This window comes from Papio anubis, chromosome 3 (assembly GCF_008728515.1).
Source record: "Papio anubis isolate 15944 chromosome 3, Panubis1.0, whole genome shotgun sequence".
Taxonomy (NCBI): Eukaryota; Metazoa; Chordata; class Mammalia; order Primates; family Cercopithecidae; genus Papio; species Papio anubis.
Window position 1 is genome coordinate 122,277,520 of NC_044978.1, and position 13,764 is coordinate 122,291,283.

The 13,764-nt window shown below is 41.0% G+C and overlaps 1 protein-coding gene across 5 annotated transcripts in view; it reads left to right on the forward strand.

Annotated features, from left to right (window-relative positions):
• Window positions 1-13,445, forward strand: part of FRAS1 (Fraser extracellular matrix complex subunit 1) — a 453,697-nt gene extending 440,252 nt beyond the window's left edge. For all 5 annotated transcript variants that reach the window (XM_031664538.1, XM_031664536.1, XM_031664537.1 and 2 more), the window contains 4 exons: window positions 3,953-4,119; window positions 6,501-6,706; window positions 8,495-8,641; window positions 9,737-13,445. In XM_031664538.1, coding sequence (XP_031520398.1) covers window positions 3,953-4,119; window positions 6,501-6,706; window positions 8,495-8,641; window positions 9,737-10,330 — 1,114 coding nt within the window. In that variant the 3' untranslated portion in view covers window positions 10,331-13,445. The remainder of the gene's footprint in view (window positions 1-3,952; window positions 4,120-6,500; window positions 6,707-8,494; window positions 8,642-9,736) is intronic.
• The last annotated feature ends 319 nt before the right edge of the window (window positions 13,446-13,764 follow it).

Consider the following 13,764-nt stretch of genomic DNA (forward strand, 5'->3'; position numbering starts at 1 on the left):
AGATGGTTGTAGATGTGTGGTGTTATTTCTGAGGCCTTTGCTCTGTTCCATTGGTCTATATATCTGTTTTGGTACCAGTACTATGCTGTTTCAGTTACTGTAGCCTTGTAGTATAGTTTCAAGTCAGGTAGCGTGATGCCTCCAACTTTGTTCTTTTTGCGTAGGATTTTCTTGACTTTTATGGTTCCATATGAAATTTAATGTAGTTTTTTTCTAATTCTGTGAAGAAAGTCAGTTGTAGCTTGATGGGAAGAGTATTGAATCTGTAAATTACTTTGGGCACTATGGCCATTTTCACAATATTGATTCTTCCTATCCATGAGCATGGAATATTTTTCCATTTGCTGGTGTTCCTTGAGCAGTGGTTTGTAGTTCTCCTTAAAGAGGTCCTTCACATCCCTTGTAAGCTGGATTCCTAGGTATTTTATTCTCTTTGTAGCAGTTGTGAATGGGAGTTCACTGATGATTTGGCTCTCTGTTTGTCTATTATTTGTGTCTAGGAATGCTTGTGACTTTTGCACACTGATTTTGTATCCTGAGACTTTGCAGAAGTTGCTTATCAGCTTAAGGATATTTTGTGCTGAGATTATGAGGTTTTCTAAATATACAATCATGTCATCTGCAAACAGAGACAATTTCATTTCGCCTCTTCCTATTTGAATACCCTTTATTTCTTTCCCTTGCCTGATTGCCCTGGCCAGAACTTCCAATACTCTGTTGAATAGGAGTGGTGAGAGGTGGCATCCTTGTCTTGTGCTGGTTTTCAAAGGGAATGCTTCCAGCTTTTGCCCATTCAGTATCATATTGGCTATGGGTTTGTCACAAGTAGCTCTTATTATTTTGACATATGTTTCACCAATACCTAGTTTATTGAGAGTTTTTAGCATGAAGGGCTGTTGTATTTTATCGTACGCCTTTTCTTCCTCTTGCCTATTTCATTTCTTCCCACAAACTTGATGCTTCTCCCTTGTTGTCACCTTCAACTGGTGACCTTTCTGTCCTGTTGGAGTGAGGAAACAGAGGAAATCAGAAGAGAACTTATGCAAGCGTCTATCATCATACTTATATCTGTGCATCAGACCTACCAGCATGTATCTGTACATGTACTCCATGTGGCCGACAAAGTCTGAAATATTTACTATCTGGCTGTTTACAGAAAAACTTTGTTAGCCTCTCTGTTCTAGGTACTTACACCCAAATGTTAACAATATCCTTGAAACTTCTCTTATTCTGGCACTGTCATCTAGGATTTTAGGCCTCCCCTTTAAAATATATTAAAAATCCAATTATTTTCACTGCCCACCTGACAAAAGCCCTGGTCAGAACCATTATCATCACTTGTCTAAATTATTGAAATAGCCTCTTAACAAAGTCCCCTGCAGCCACCCTGCAGTCTCTTCTTAACACAGCAAACTCCACTCACTTTTTCAAAACACTCCACAGTTTAAATAAACCCTAAAGTCCTGACAGTACAGGTAAGGTTTTATGGGATCTGGTCCCAAGTTACCTCTCTGATCTTATCTCCTTCACTGTTCTCCAGCCATCCTGGCCAACTGGCCGTTCCTCTAATGTATTGTGCACACTCTTACCCCAGACCTTTTGTCTTTGCCATTTCCTCTTCCTGGAGGGCTTCCTCTCCACATAGCCACATGTCTTACTCCATTGCCTTCTTCAAGCCTTTGGGTGTTTTCCTCTCACTGAGGCCTTCCATGACTGAGTTTCTTCCTTTCTCTCTCTTTATGGTATATATTTAAGGTGTAAAACATTGCGTTTTGATACACATAGTGAAATGATTACTACAGTCAAAAAACTTAACATACCTATCTCCTCACATAGTTACCTGCATGCACATGTGTGTGTATGTATAAGAGTATCTGAAATCTACTCTCTTAGGAAATGTCCAGTACATAATATTATTGCAACTTTGTACCTTTTGACTTACATTTCCCCATATCCCCATCCTTGTCACCCCTGGTAACCACTGTTCTCTTTGTTTCTATGTATCTGGCTTTTGGAATTTTTTGCTCCTGCCTGAATCCAGCTTTTTTGATTCCATATATAAGTGAAATTGTGCAGTATTTTTCTGTGTCTGGCTTATTTCACATAGTATAATGTTCTCTAGGTTCATCCATGTTGTCACAAATGGCAAGATGTCCTTATTTTTTTTTAAGACTGACTATTTCACACCACAATAAAGAAAATACACCACATTTTCTTTATTGATTAATCCATTGATGGACACTGGTTGTTTCCAAATCTTAACTATTGTGAATAATATTACAATGAACATAGGAGTGCAGATATCTCTACAAGATGCTGATTTCCCCTTGTTTGGGTGTATACCAGGAATAAGGATTGCTGGGTCATGTCATAGTTCTATTTTTAATTTTTTGAGGATGCTCCATACTGTTTTACATAATGACTGCACCAATTTACACCCATGACCATATTATTTAGAATTTCCAGCTGAACCTCTTTCTAGCATTACCCTTTCTCTACCTAATTTTTCTCCTTATCACCTGTTACCTTTTAGCGTGCTATATTATTTTTTATTTATTTTGCTTACTATCTTCCTTAGAATCCTGAGATCATATTTTTCTGTTTTGTCCACAGATGAATTCCTATTACTAGAACAATGTCTATTATATAATATGTACTCAGTGAATATTTGCTGAATAAATCAGCCCTGAGGCACTAGAGATCATGGAGTAGAGAGCTGGTCAGGAGACTGAAAGAAGGCCAGTCTGGCTAGATCCCAGAAAGGGAGGGAAGGGGAAGAGTAGCAGGAGATGAGGCTGGAGAAATAGGTAGAGGCCAGAGCTTTATAGGTCATACTTCCCTCTAAGGGATGTGGGAAACCACTGAAGGATATTAAGCAAATTTGAGTTTTCGAAAATGACACTGGCTCATCCACTGAGGCATGTAGAATAGTCTAGAAGGAACTAATAGTGACTCCAGGGAGACCAGTTAAGGAGCTGGCACCTCTTTTGTTGCCTTTTGCTGAGATACTAACACTAGAAGGAAGAGCATACTGAGTTTGGGTTATCTGACAGCCATGTAGAGCTACCATTCGACAGCCAGCTATGTGTTTCTGGAGCTTAGAGGAGAAATCTGGATTAGATAGTTAAATTTGGCATTACTACCTTTGAGATGGCAAATGCACTCAATGACAAGGCTGAGATCATCTTGGGTGAAGTTATTGAGGGAGAACAATAAGGATCCCAGAACTGAGCCTTGGGGAGCCCTTACCTGACATAGAAGGAAAGGGCTCAGGAAGAAGGCTGGGGAGCTAGGGCACACAGAGCAAGGAAAGAAGGTCCCAGAACTGAGCCTTGGGGAGCCCTACTCAAGCCAGGAAGGAGCATTGACAGAAGCAGCACCCAGAAGAAGGCTGTGGAGCCAGCACAGGAAGGCAAGAGTGGGTCCCAGAACTGAGCCTTGGGGAGCCCTTATCTGCCAGAAGGAGACACGGAAGGAAGGGGTTCAGGAAGAAGGCTGGGGAGGTAGGCACACAGAGCAAGGCAAGAGAGTAACGCTCAGCAAGTCCCGAAAGTGAGACATGGATAACTAAAATTTGATCAGATCGAAAGAGTCAAAACCTCACAGCATGCAGCTCTGGGAAGAAATCTAGCTGCGCTCCAAAGCAGGGAGTGCTTTAGAAGTCAAAGAGCAATTCTGGGAGCCCCCAGAGTGAAAGGGCCAAAAAAAGCAAAGGATACCAGAGTCTAAAGACTAATTAATTATTTTTTAAGATTAATTATTTCTGTTCAAAAGAAATAACAACCAAATAAAGTCGTTTTACCATACACATCCCTTTATTCTGTGAATATTCAGTGCCCACAACAAATCTCTGTGTACAATCCTGAGGAAGGTGGGGAAGGGAGGGTGACTCAAATGACATATGCAACGCTGACCCTGCTCTCAAAGAGCTCTTGTTTCTCCTTGCGTTTAGATTCCTGATACCCATTGCATTCCAGCAGACCAACCGCCCTGTGCCAGTTGTGTATTCACTTAACACTGAATTTCAGCTCTGCAATAATGAGAAGGTGTTCCTAATGGATCCCAATACATCTGATATGTCACTGGCAGAAATGGATTACAAAGGAGCCTTTTCAAAAGGTAAGTTGCTTTCTCCACCTGCAGAAGGAGGCTCTGCCTGAGAAGCTTTTGGTAAGTTGCTGGACGGGCATCTCTGCTCATAAGCTCTCAGTCAGCTCCCCAGTAAAGATCCCCCAGGGTTGGTTCCAGGACAGCCAGGATAGAATCAAGGAACAGGCCCATTTCATGCTGTTTCAAAATCAAATCACACACTTGGCACTGTAATGATTGGCAATGTGATGTCATGGAAAAGCAATGGTCTAAGTAGCAAGAAGACTGGAGTTTCCGATCAGATTCTAGCACATCGTCTAACTCTGGGTCAGTTATTTTCTCAACTCTCCAACCCCATTGCCTCCCAGTCTCAAAGGAATGCCAAACATGTATGTTCTCCATCATGCTTTCTCTGCTGGAAATGGCTCACTTCATGGTCACTTCTCCATCCATTTGCCACAGGCTGGATTCTATCCTATCTTTCTCTTGTCAATGACACCAAATCGATGCATTCTAGCACTTTTTTCCTGTTGGGTTTCCTTTGCATCAGCTTCATCTGACACCATCTTGCCTCTCAGATGACTCCTTCTCACTCTCCTGTCCCTGGCCTCCATCCTCTGCCCCTTCCGTGTTAGTGTCCCCAGGTTCCATGCTTGGCTCATTCTATTCCTACTCTGAGTGCTGCCTCTGGTCATCCCCATGGCTTGGGCCATCCCTTTACCCTGAACTTCGTATACTCCTACTGTTCTGCGGCCACTTGATTTGACCTCATCCTGGATCTCTCCGAGCTTCATTTCTATGTTTCCATATGCAGATATGAAACTACCGAAGCTCTCCAAGCAGCATGTCTTTCAGACACCTAGAGATGCCTGAGACTGTACTTGTCTCCTTCCAAGCATGGTCCTCCCACATCTGCTACCCTACTGACTGCATCACCATCCTCTGTGTGCCCCAACCAAAAATCTCAGGGTTATCCTCAACTTCCCCTTCCTACATCCCACGTCCCATCTATCATTAAGATGAGTGGAATCTGATTCCTAGACATTTCTTGAGTTCATCCTCTTGCCTCACAGCTATATTTTAGATGTCTATCTCTAACTAGAGGATTAAAATAGCCCCTACCAGGTCTCTGTGACTGAAGTCTCTTTGTCCTTGACCCATTCGCCATGTTTCTAAGGCCCAAGTGTGTTATTATGTTTTTGCTTAAAACCCTCCAGTGTTTCTTGTTACTTATATATTTAAGTCCAGCCTCCTCAGCACGGTTTGTCTATCTCCCCAGGAGCCTCTCCTGCCAGAGCTTCTATACATCCTCCACTCTTGTCACACTGACTTACTTAGCACCACATAGTAAATGTTTGGGATGAGCATTTGGAATTAGCTGGATTTGTGCTAATTCCAAAATCCTCCTACCGCCAAATCATTGCTGTGAAACCTTGAATAAGTTACTAAAATGGGAATAATAATTGAAGCTATATTTTGGGCTCTTGGTAGGATTAAGTAAGTTAGTTGCATGTAAAGAGCTTGGTGCCATAACCAACACATAGGAAATAATGCCTACACCAGGACTTACACCCTTGAAGCATTCAGTAATTTGTACATGGACTTTTTTTTTTTTTTTTTTTTTTTTTGCCTAGAATGTTCTCTCCTGCCTCTCACTCCCACCCCAAATGCACTGTCTGACAAATGCCTACGTGTGTTTCAGGATACTGCTCAAATATCAACTGTCTTGAAATCCTTCCATACCATTCCCTAGGCAGATTTCTGTACTTGGTTTCATGCTCTCTTAACATGACATACCTTCCTCTATTATAGAATGTAACAGTATAGCATTTGGGTGATTAATAGGGTATTGTGGTGGTTTGGTTTGAGAGCATAGTACCTTGACTTGGAATCCCACCCTCACCATTTGCTTGCTTTGTGACCTTCAGCAAATCACTTAGCCCCACTCAGTGCCAAGTTTCTCATCTGCAAAACTGTGAGCACTATATAAGTTATTGCATGAGAGGACTTGGTATAGTACCTGGCAAGTAGTATAAGTTCGATAAATGTGAGCTATTTTAATCAATCACTTTGTGTTTGTTTCCACCCTCTCAACTGCATCTCACACACCTTGGTATCCCCTATGCATAACAGAATACTTTGTTTCCCTTAAATGCTTAATTAATGCTTATTGAAAAAAAAAAAAAAGAAGCAATAAATGTTCCCTAGCAAGAAAACTCAGAGAAAAAAAGAAAAGAATAAAAAAGCAATAAATGAATAAATGAGTATTTTAGGGGCACATGGAATCATGGAGCTCTTCATAGAAAGGTGCTTTTCACTCTAAGGGAGCATGTTTAACCATTTCAACCCTTGACATTTGTTTTTCTTTCATCTTAAAGTCTGACCTAATTAATGCCTTTCAATCTTTTCAGGTCAAATCCTTTATGGCCGAGTACTTTGGAATCCAGAACAAAACCTTAATTCTGCTTACAAACTTCAGCTGGAGAAAGTCTATCTTTGTACGGGCAAGGATGGCTATGTACCTTTCTTTGATCCCACGGGGACAATCTACAATGAAGGGCCCCAGTATGGATGCATTCAGCCAAACAAACACCTAAAACACAGATTCCTGCTGTTGGTATGCTAAGTGTTCTCCCTATTAGTGTGAAAGAGCAGACACTTGAGCAGATTTCCTCAGCTATGACTTCTCCCTAAAGTAGATAGAGCCCACTCTTGAGAGTTTCCTCTCTATATATGTTTGTGTTGTTGTGTCTTTCAGATCAGCTAAATACTAGTATATATGTGGTGGTTATGGTGGGTAACAAGACAAGCTTCTATTGACGTTCTAGGAAGAGGAAACTCCAGGCCAGTGTTTCTCAGAGTGTGGTTCAGAGACCTGGAGTGTCCCCATATTCTTTCAGGGAGTCTACAGAGTCAAAATTACTTTCAAAATAATATGATGATGATGCTTTTTTTTTTTTCATACTTATTCCCTCACAAGTTTAGAGAGTTTAAAAAGTTTATCAATACAACTTCAGATTCCACATTGTAATGAATCTTTAAAAAATAACCACTCACCAAGTTTTGATTTAGTATCAAAAAAGAGGCAGGGTGTGGGTGGCTCATGCCTGTAATCTCAACACTTTGGGAGGCTGAGGTGGGAGAATCACTTAAGCTTAGGATTTTAAGACAAGCCTGAGAAACATAAGGAGACCCCATATCTACAAAAAAAGATTTGAAAATTAACTGGGCTTGGTGGCATGCACTTGTAGTCACAGCTACTTGGGAGGCTGAGGTGAGAAATCACTTGAGCCTGGGAGGTCAAGGATGCAGTGAGCCAAGATTGCACCACTGCACTCCAGCCTGGGCAACAAAACGAGACCCTGTCTCAAAAAAAAAAAAAAAAAGCCATAATTATTTGAAAAAGCTATTAACTGCATAGCTTTATGAGGCCAGATTTTCTTCATACACTTTAGACAAAACTGCATATCACAACTGATTGAATTCAGAAGCAGTTATGAGAATCCAGTTTTTTCCCTGAGATTACAAAAATGTAAAACATTGCCAGCTCTCTTTATTGGGGGAGGGAATGAATTTAGGTATTTTCACTAAAAAATATCTTACTTAACATGTAACGAGTTTCTTGTCAGTTTAAAATGAATTAATAAGTAAACACTTAGAATTTTTTCAGGTTTAATTTTTAACACAGCAAATGTTGATAGATGTAAGACACATAAAAACTCTCTGGGGTCCTTGATTTTTAAGTGTGTAAAGGGTCCTGAGACCAAATAACTTGAGAATTATTGGGCTAGAATAGCCCACTTTTTGCATTTGGAGATCACAAAAGCCACTGCATGTCCTTTTTGAAAAGGACAGTGGGTTCCCGGAGGTAGTGTATTAGTCTGTTCTCACGCTGCTAACAACGACATGCCTGAAACTGGGTAATTTATAAAGGAAAGAGGTTTCATTGACTCACAGTTCAGCATGGCTGGGGAGGCCTCAGGAGACTTACAATCGTAGCAGAAGGAGAAGCAAATATGTCCTTCTTCACATGGCGGCAGCAAGGAGAAGTGCTGAGCAAAGGGGAAAAAGCCTCTTAAAAAACCATCAGATCTCATGAAAACTCACTCACTATCACAAGAACACCATGGAGGTAACTGCCCCCATGATTCAATTACTTGCCACCAGGTCCCTCCCATGACACATGCAGATTATAGGAACTATAATTCAAGATGAGATTGGCGGGGACACAGCCAAAGCATATCAGGCAGCCACTGACTTAAGGAGAGGGCTTCGCAACACACACTCTCCCAACCCAACCTAAAGCCAGGAGTGATGAGTACTTTTCTCTTCCCAGTCACTGCCACCTACCAATATAGTGGAACCATCTTTCTAAATCTTGCTTTTCTTTTTTCTGAAATCCTAGGACCGCAATCAGCCAGAGGTAACTGATAAGTACTTCCATGATGTGCCTTTTGAGGCTCACTTTGCCTCTGAGTTGCCTGATTTCCATGTGGTCAGTAGCATGCCAGGTGTGGATGGATTTACTCTAAAAGTAGATGCACTCTATAAGGTGAGTTTGGTGAGAAGAACAGAAGCTTAAGACCAAGTCTATTTTAAAGCTTGAAAAAAAAAAAAGGAGGAGGACTGCAACATCTCTGGATTCTTCATCATTCTGCCATTCTTGCTGGCAGATCTTTTCTTATTATTGTTAAGCTTATCGCCCACCCAAAATTTTCACGTGTATCCCCAGTAGACCAAAACAATTACACAATTATTTAATTTGCATATAGTCACTTGTCACTGTGCACATCATGGCTGCATGTGACACTCCACTTTTTCCTAAGTTATTTTATATTGCATCCCTTTTTGGTTCTATGCTAGACCAGCTGATTTTCACAGACATATGAAAAACATTTAACAAAATCATAATACGATACAGCAATTTAGAATGGCAAGAATTACTACTATTTGATAAACAAAAATACCTTAAGTCTCAGCAATGAACATGAATTTTCAAGATCAAATTTCACTTTTTTTCTGTCTCCAAATATTAATCTATGACCCTTCAGAACTATTATCACACTTCAGAAGTTATTTCAAAACCATGAAGGGTTTTAATGGAGAAAGATGAGGGGGAGATAAAATACTTGATGATATAGCCTGATCCAGAAAGTGTTTAGAAAATGTTTGTCACGTATCTGTGTATTATGCACACAGTATATGTTTAGTGAATATTTTGTTGAATGACTCCATTTTCGCTGAAGTTCACCAATAAATAGTAAATTGACATAACATAATTGAAGGTCACTATAAATAAATGTGGTTTTTAATGCTATTATTTCACTGCTATCAATAAAGACAGACAAATATAAACCTTCACTTAGCGAAAGAGACCATGAAAGATAATTCCTTAGGCTATTCCGTGTACACATAGGGAAACAAAAAAAAGAATGTGAATAGCTAACTTAAGATCATCTTAATTTGGAAATAAAATATAACCCATATTTGGTTCAGTTCTCTATGTATTAGTAAACACCAACCATTGCTAATGCTTTTCTGGAAATCAGTTATCTATCAAGGCATATAGTGGCAATTATCCTTCCATTTCCTTTCTTCAGAGGTGTTCTGTGGGCAAGAACGACATGTTCGGTTTGTCCCCCTGCAGGTGGAAGCAGGACACCAGTGGTATCTCCAGGTCATCTACATCATTGGCCCCGATACCATCTCAGGGCCCCGGGTCCAGCGCTCTCTCACAGCTCCACTCAGACGCAACCGAAGGGACCTGGTGGAGCCCAGTGGCCGGCTGACCCTTGATGATTCCCTCATCTATGATAATGAAGGAGACCAAGTCAAGAATGGCACCAATATGAAGTCCCTGAATCTGGAGATGCAAGAGCCAGCGGTAGCTGCGTCCCTATCACAGACTGGGGCGTCCATTGGCAGTGCTCTGGCTGCGATCATGCTTCTACTTCTGGTGTTTTTGGTGGCTTGTTTCATCAACAGGAAATGCCAGAAACAGAGGAAGAAGAAGCCCGCAGAGGACATTTTGGAGGAATATCCTCTGAATACTAAGGTAGAAGTGCCCAAGAGGCACCCGGACCGCGTGGAGAAGAACGTGAATAGACAGTACTGCACTGTGCGGAACATCAACATCCTGAGCGAGCCTGAGGCGGCTTACATTTTCAAAGGTGCTAAAGTAAAAAGACTGAATCTAGAGGTCAGAGTTCACAACAATTTACAAGATGGAACAGAAGTTTAATGGAGGAGACCTGTGTGTATTTTTTTCTAAAATCATTTTTATAAAATGGGGGGAAATACTGGTATTTTTATAATCTCACAGATAAAAAAGGGAAAACTATAGCTTTGAGTGGCAGACGGCACACATCACATGCATCAACTCACAACTGAGCTACCTCATTCAATGAAGAACCACTGAGACCCCCAGAGTACTAGAGTGATTTCCATAGATCCCTGTGATAGTGTCAACAGCTGTACACAGCTCCTTCTGTAAGGCTGGTCTTAGAAAACAAATACTTTAGTATCAGGACAGGAGTCGACCAATTAGGTTAGCAGATGCAGATGAGAGGACTGGGTAGTGTACCATGGCAGATCTCAGAGAGAAGAAGTAGGTACAGGGCCTTTGGTTCCCTCCCCCAGTCCCAGCTTTCTCCTACAGGGCTTTTCCTCAGCCCCCAGACAGCAGAGTATGAACTGCTGACACCCAGATTCCATTAAAAATTCTACTAATCGACACAACACATATATTTGCTCATGATTTCCACTTGACAGTGTATGCTCCTTGGCCTCTAATTGTACTTTGCTTTTCCAGAGCCCTTTTTACCTGGGGATTTCAATGTGCTAAAGTAGAATCCTCTGAAAACCATGGGAGCCTCCGCCTCCTCAGGCACAGAGAACTCCCTCCTACAAAGTGGGAGACTGAAACCCAAGTTAAGGAGGGGCCTGGCAGTGATGCCCTTCACCCCAGGGAGGTGTCTTTGTTCTCAACTGGTTTATGTGGCACTGAGACATCCCTCCCTGACCAAGGATGCTGCAAAACAGATCAATGTACTATGGCCTTTTAATTCAACATTGCCATAAATGCTTTAAAGAAAACCCACCACACTTTCCTGCTACTCCAGGCTTTGCCCAGTCCCGTAATAGACAATCCATGTGCTTTGCTAGCTATGGGTTTTTATTGTGTTAGTGCTTCTGGAGAGTAAGTGATTCATTTGAATAAGGCAAATTAGGAGAAAGCCAAGGTTGGGGTGAAATCAGACTTAAGAGACACATGCTGGTTCTCCTTGCTGTGTGAGACACAGCAGACAGAGGCACTGTTCCTGGTGCAGTATTTCAGGGATTTCTCTTTGAGGGGTTCTTTTCTGGTAGCTCAGGCAATTATTTTTACCATATCAGCACATGACAAGGCCATGAATACATGGCTCTAAAATAATTTAGTGTTCAAGCCTCAGCTTAACTATTTTGTGTAGGCTACACACAGCTTGCTTCTGTTTCTCTTGTTTCTGCCTTCTTGGCAGAAACATAAGCATGCATGCCATGTTGTTTTGAATTGGAGGCACAATTTCATCATTCAAGAGTAAAAGACATGTCCTCTTCTGATGCATGGCACACCACAGTCACCAAGCAAATAACGGAGCCTTCACATTGTGTAACATATGTATGAGAATGACTCAAGCTCTTTGAGAACATTCCAAACTCGTAACATTTCGCTACGAAAAGCTAGAAAGGATGAACTGTGAAAGGTTCTAGGCAGCTCTGTGAGACTCCAAGATCCTTGAAAGTAGGACCTTTGTGAGCCGCGCCTTTCATTCTTCAGCAGTGCCTTGCGTGTAACAAGCACTCCAGAAATATTTGTTGAATGAATGAATGAATAGTGTCATGGGTGAATGATAGGGGAATAAATTTAGGAAGGGAAAGTGAGAGAGTATGGTGGCAATATCACAAAGGAGGAGAGAGTAAAACAATTATCTTCTCTACTTGGATTATGAGATAATCTTTTACTTGGAGCAAAGAAACACCGCTTTACAAAGGCACGACTCTGGCAGTGGTCCTAAGGAAGCATGAACAGAAAATTCATAATAATGTATCAGCAGGAGATGAGATTATGAATTGGCATCCAGAACAGGAGATTTAGAGGAAAATCTGATTTAGCATTCTGAAATGAGTGTCAGGTTTTCAGGAGAGAATGAATTGGGGTGAGCCCAGAGTCTGAAAGTCCTGACTGGTGAGATGCTACTTAAGACCAGGTTGGGCAATTCAGGGCAGAACTCCTAAATCAGCCTCATGGACACCCACAATTGGTATCTCATGGCTGGAGAGCTGATCAGGCAGGGCACAGAATCTCCAGAATAACCTAGAGAGTGAATGCTAATTTGTAGAGGGAATTTTCATTTGGTCCATTATTTGTAACTGTGTAACTGCTCCAAGTGCCAGAATGCTTACACATTAAAGCAGCAACTTTCCATTTGCCCAAATATTCTTCTTGCACACCCCTTCCATTACTGCTGAATAGGACATTGCATGGGAAGAGTGCAGAGGTGGCAGAAGGAAGCTAGAGTGGGAAGGACTAAAGACTGAGCCCCAGAGTGCTCCCAGCAACTGCCACGTACAAGGTTTGAAATGACAAGGGTAAGAGTGAGATACGAAACTGTGTGTGAAAGGAAAGCCCTTGCAGTATTTCTGCCCCCCTTTCTACATGTACGTTATTGAATGCCAGTACTTCTCTAGTGGATGCACACTTGTTAAATAGTGTTAAGAGACGTGGAGATGAGCTATACCCCTTTGATGTAGAATTATTCATTTGGTTTGTTTCATACTTCATCATAGGAATCAAGTAATTTGCTGACTAATGTGGATTATATTTCAGTCAAAGCTCTGCTTTCAATTTCTCTGATTTGCTCACTAATGCCTTGTGTGTGTTTTACTAACCTTTTATATCTTGCCTTCAAGTGAGAAGGAACAAACAACTCTCAGTGGTTGCTACTTGCTATTATATGCTGGCTGTGAAGGTTAAAAGAAAGAATGGTCTGCACCATTTTTTCTGCCTCGCTGCCCTTTTATTGTACCCCAGGCCTCCTAGAGGACTCCTGCAGATTCTATTGTTGGGTGGGAAATAGTGTTGGAATGTGTTTGCACAGTCTTATGATATTCAGTCTCAGTCTGCTATAGGTATTTGTTATTCTTGGATACTATACACCTGCTCAGACTGAGTAAACATTTGTGGTGCTGTCAACCTGATTTCTTGACTCTCAAATGATTTTTGTATTTCCAATATGAATTTGTGTGTTATGAATTTCTGATTTCTCCAATAGTATATGCCACTATATAAATTTGTATTAATAAATGACAGTCTGGTTGTTTTTTTGTTTGTTTTCCTATGTTCTTTTTAGATTATGTCTCTTATTAATATAGACATTGCCATTAAGATGGCAAAATTCATTCTAAAATTTGAAGCAGTCTTTTGGAGAAAACCCTTCTAATGAGGGTGAATCTGAGACACTCATTAACTGTGTTCAGAGTAAGATGCTGAATAAATTATATGTTCCCAGATTATCATAGGTCTTCTTTGGCAATCAGTTGAAATTCTGAGACAAAGAAGAATAATTAAAATTTCCATGTGCCATACAATAAGATGATGTTTGGATGTTTGTATTTATTATCAAAACTTCTAAAGAG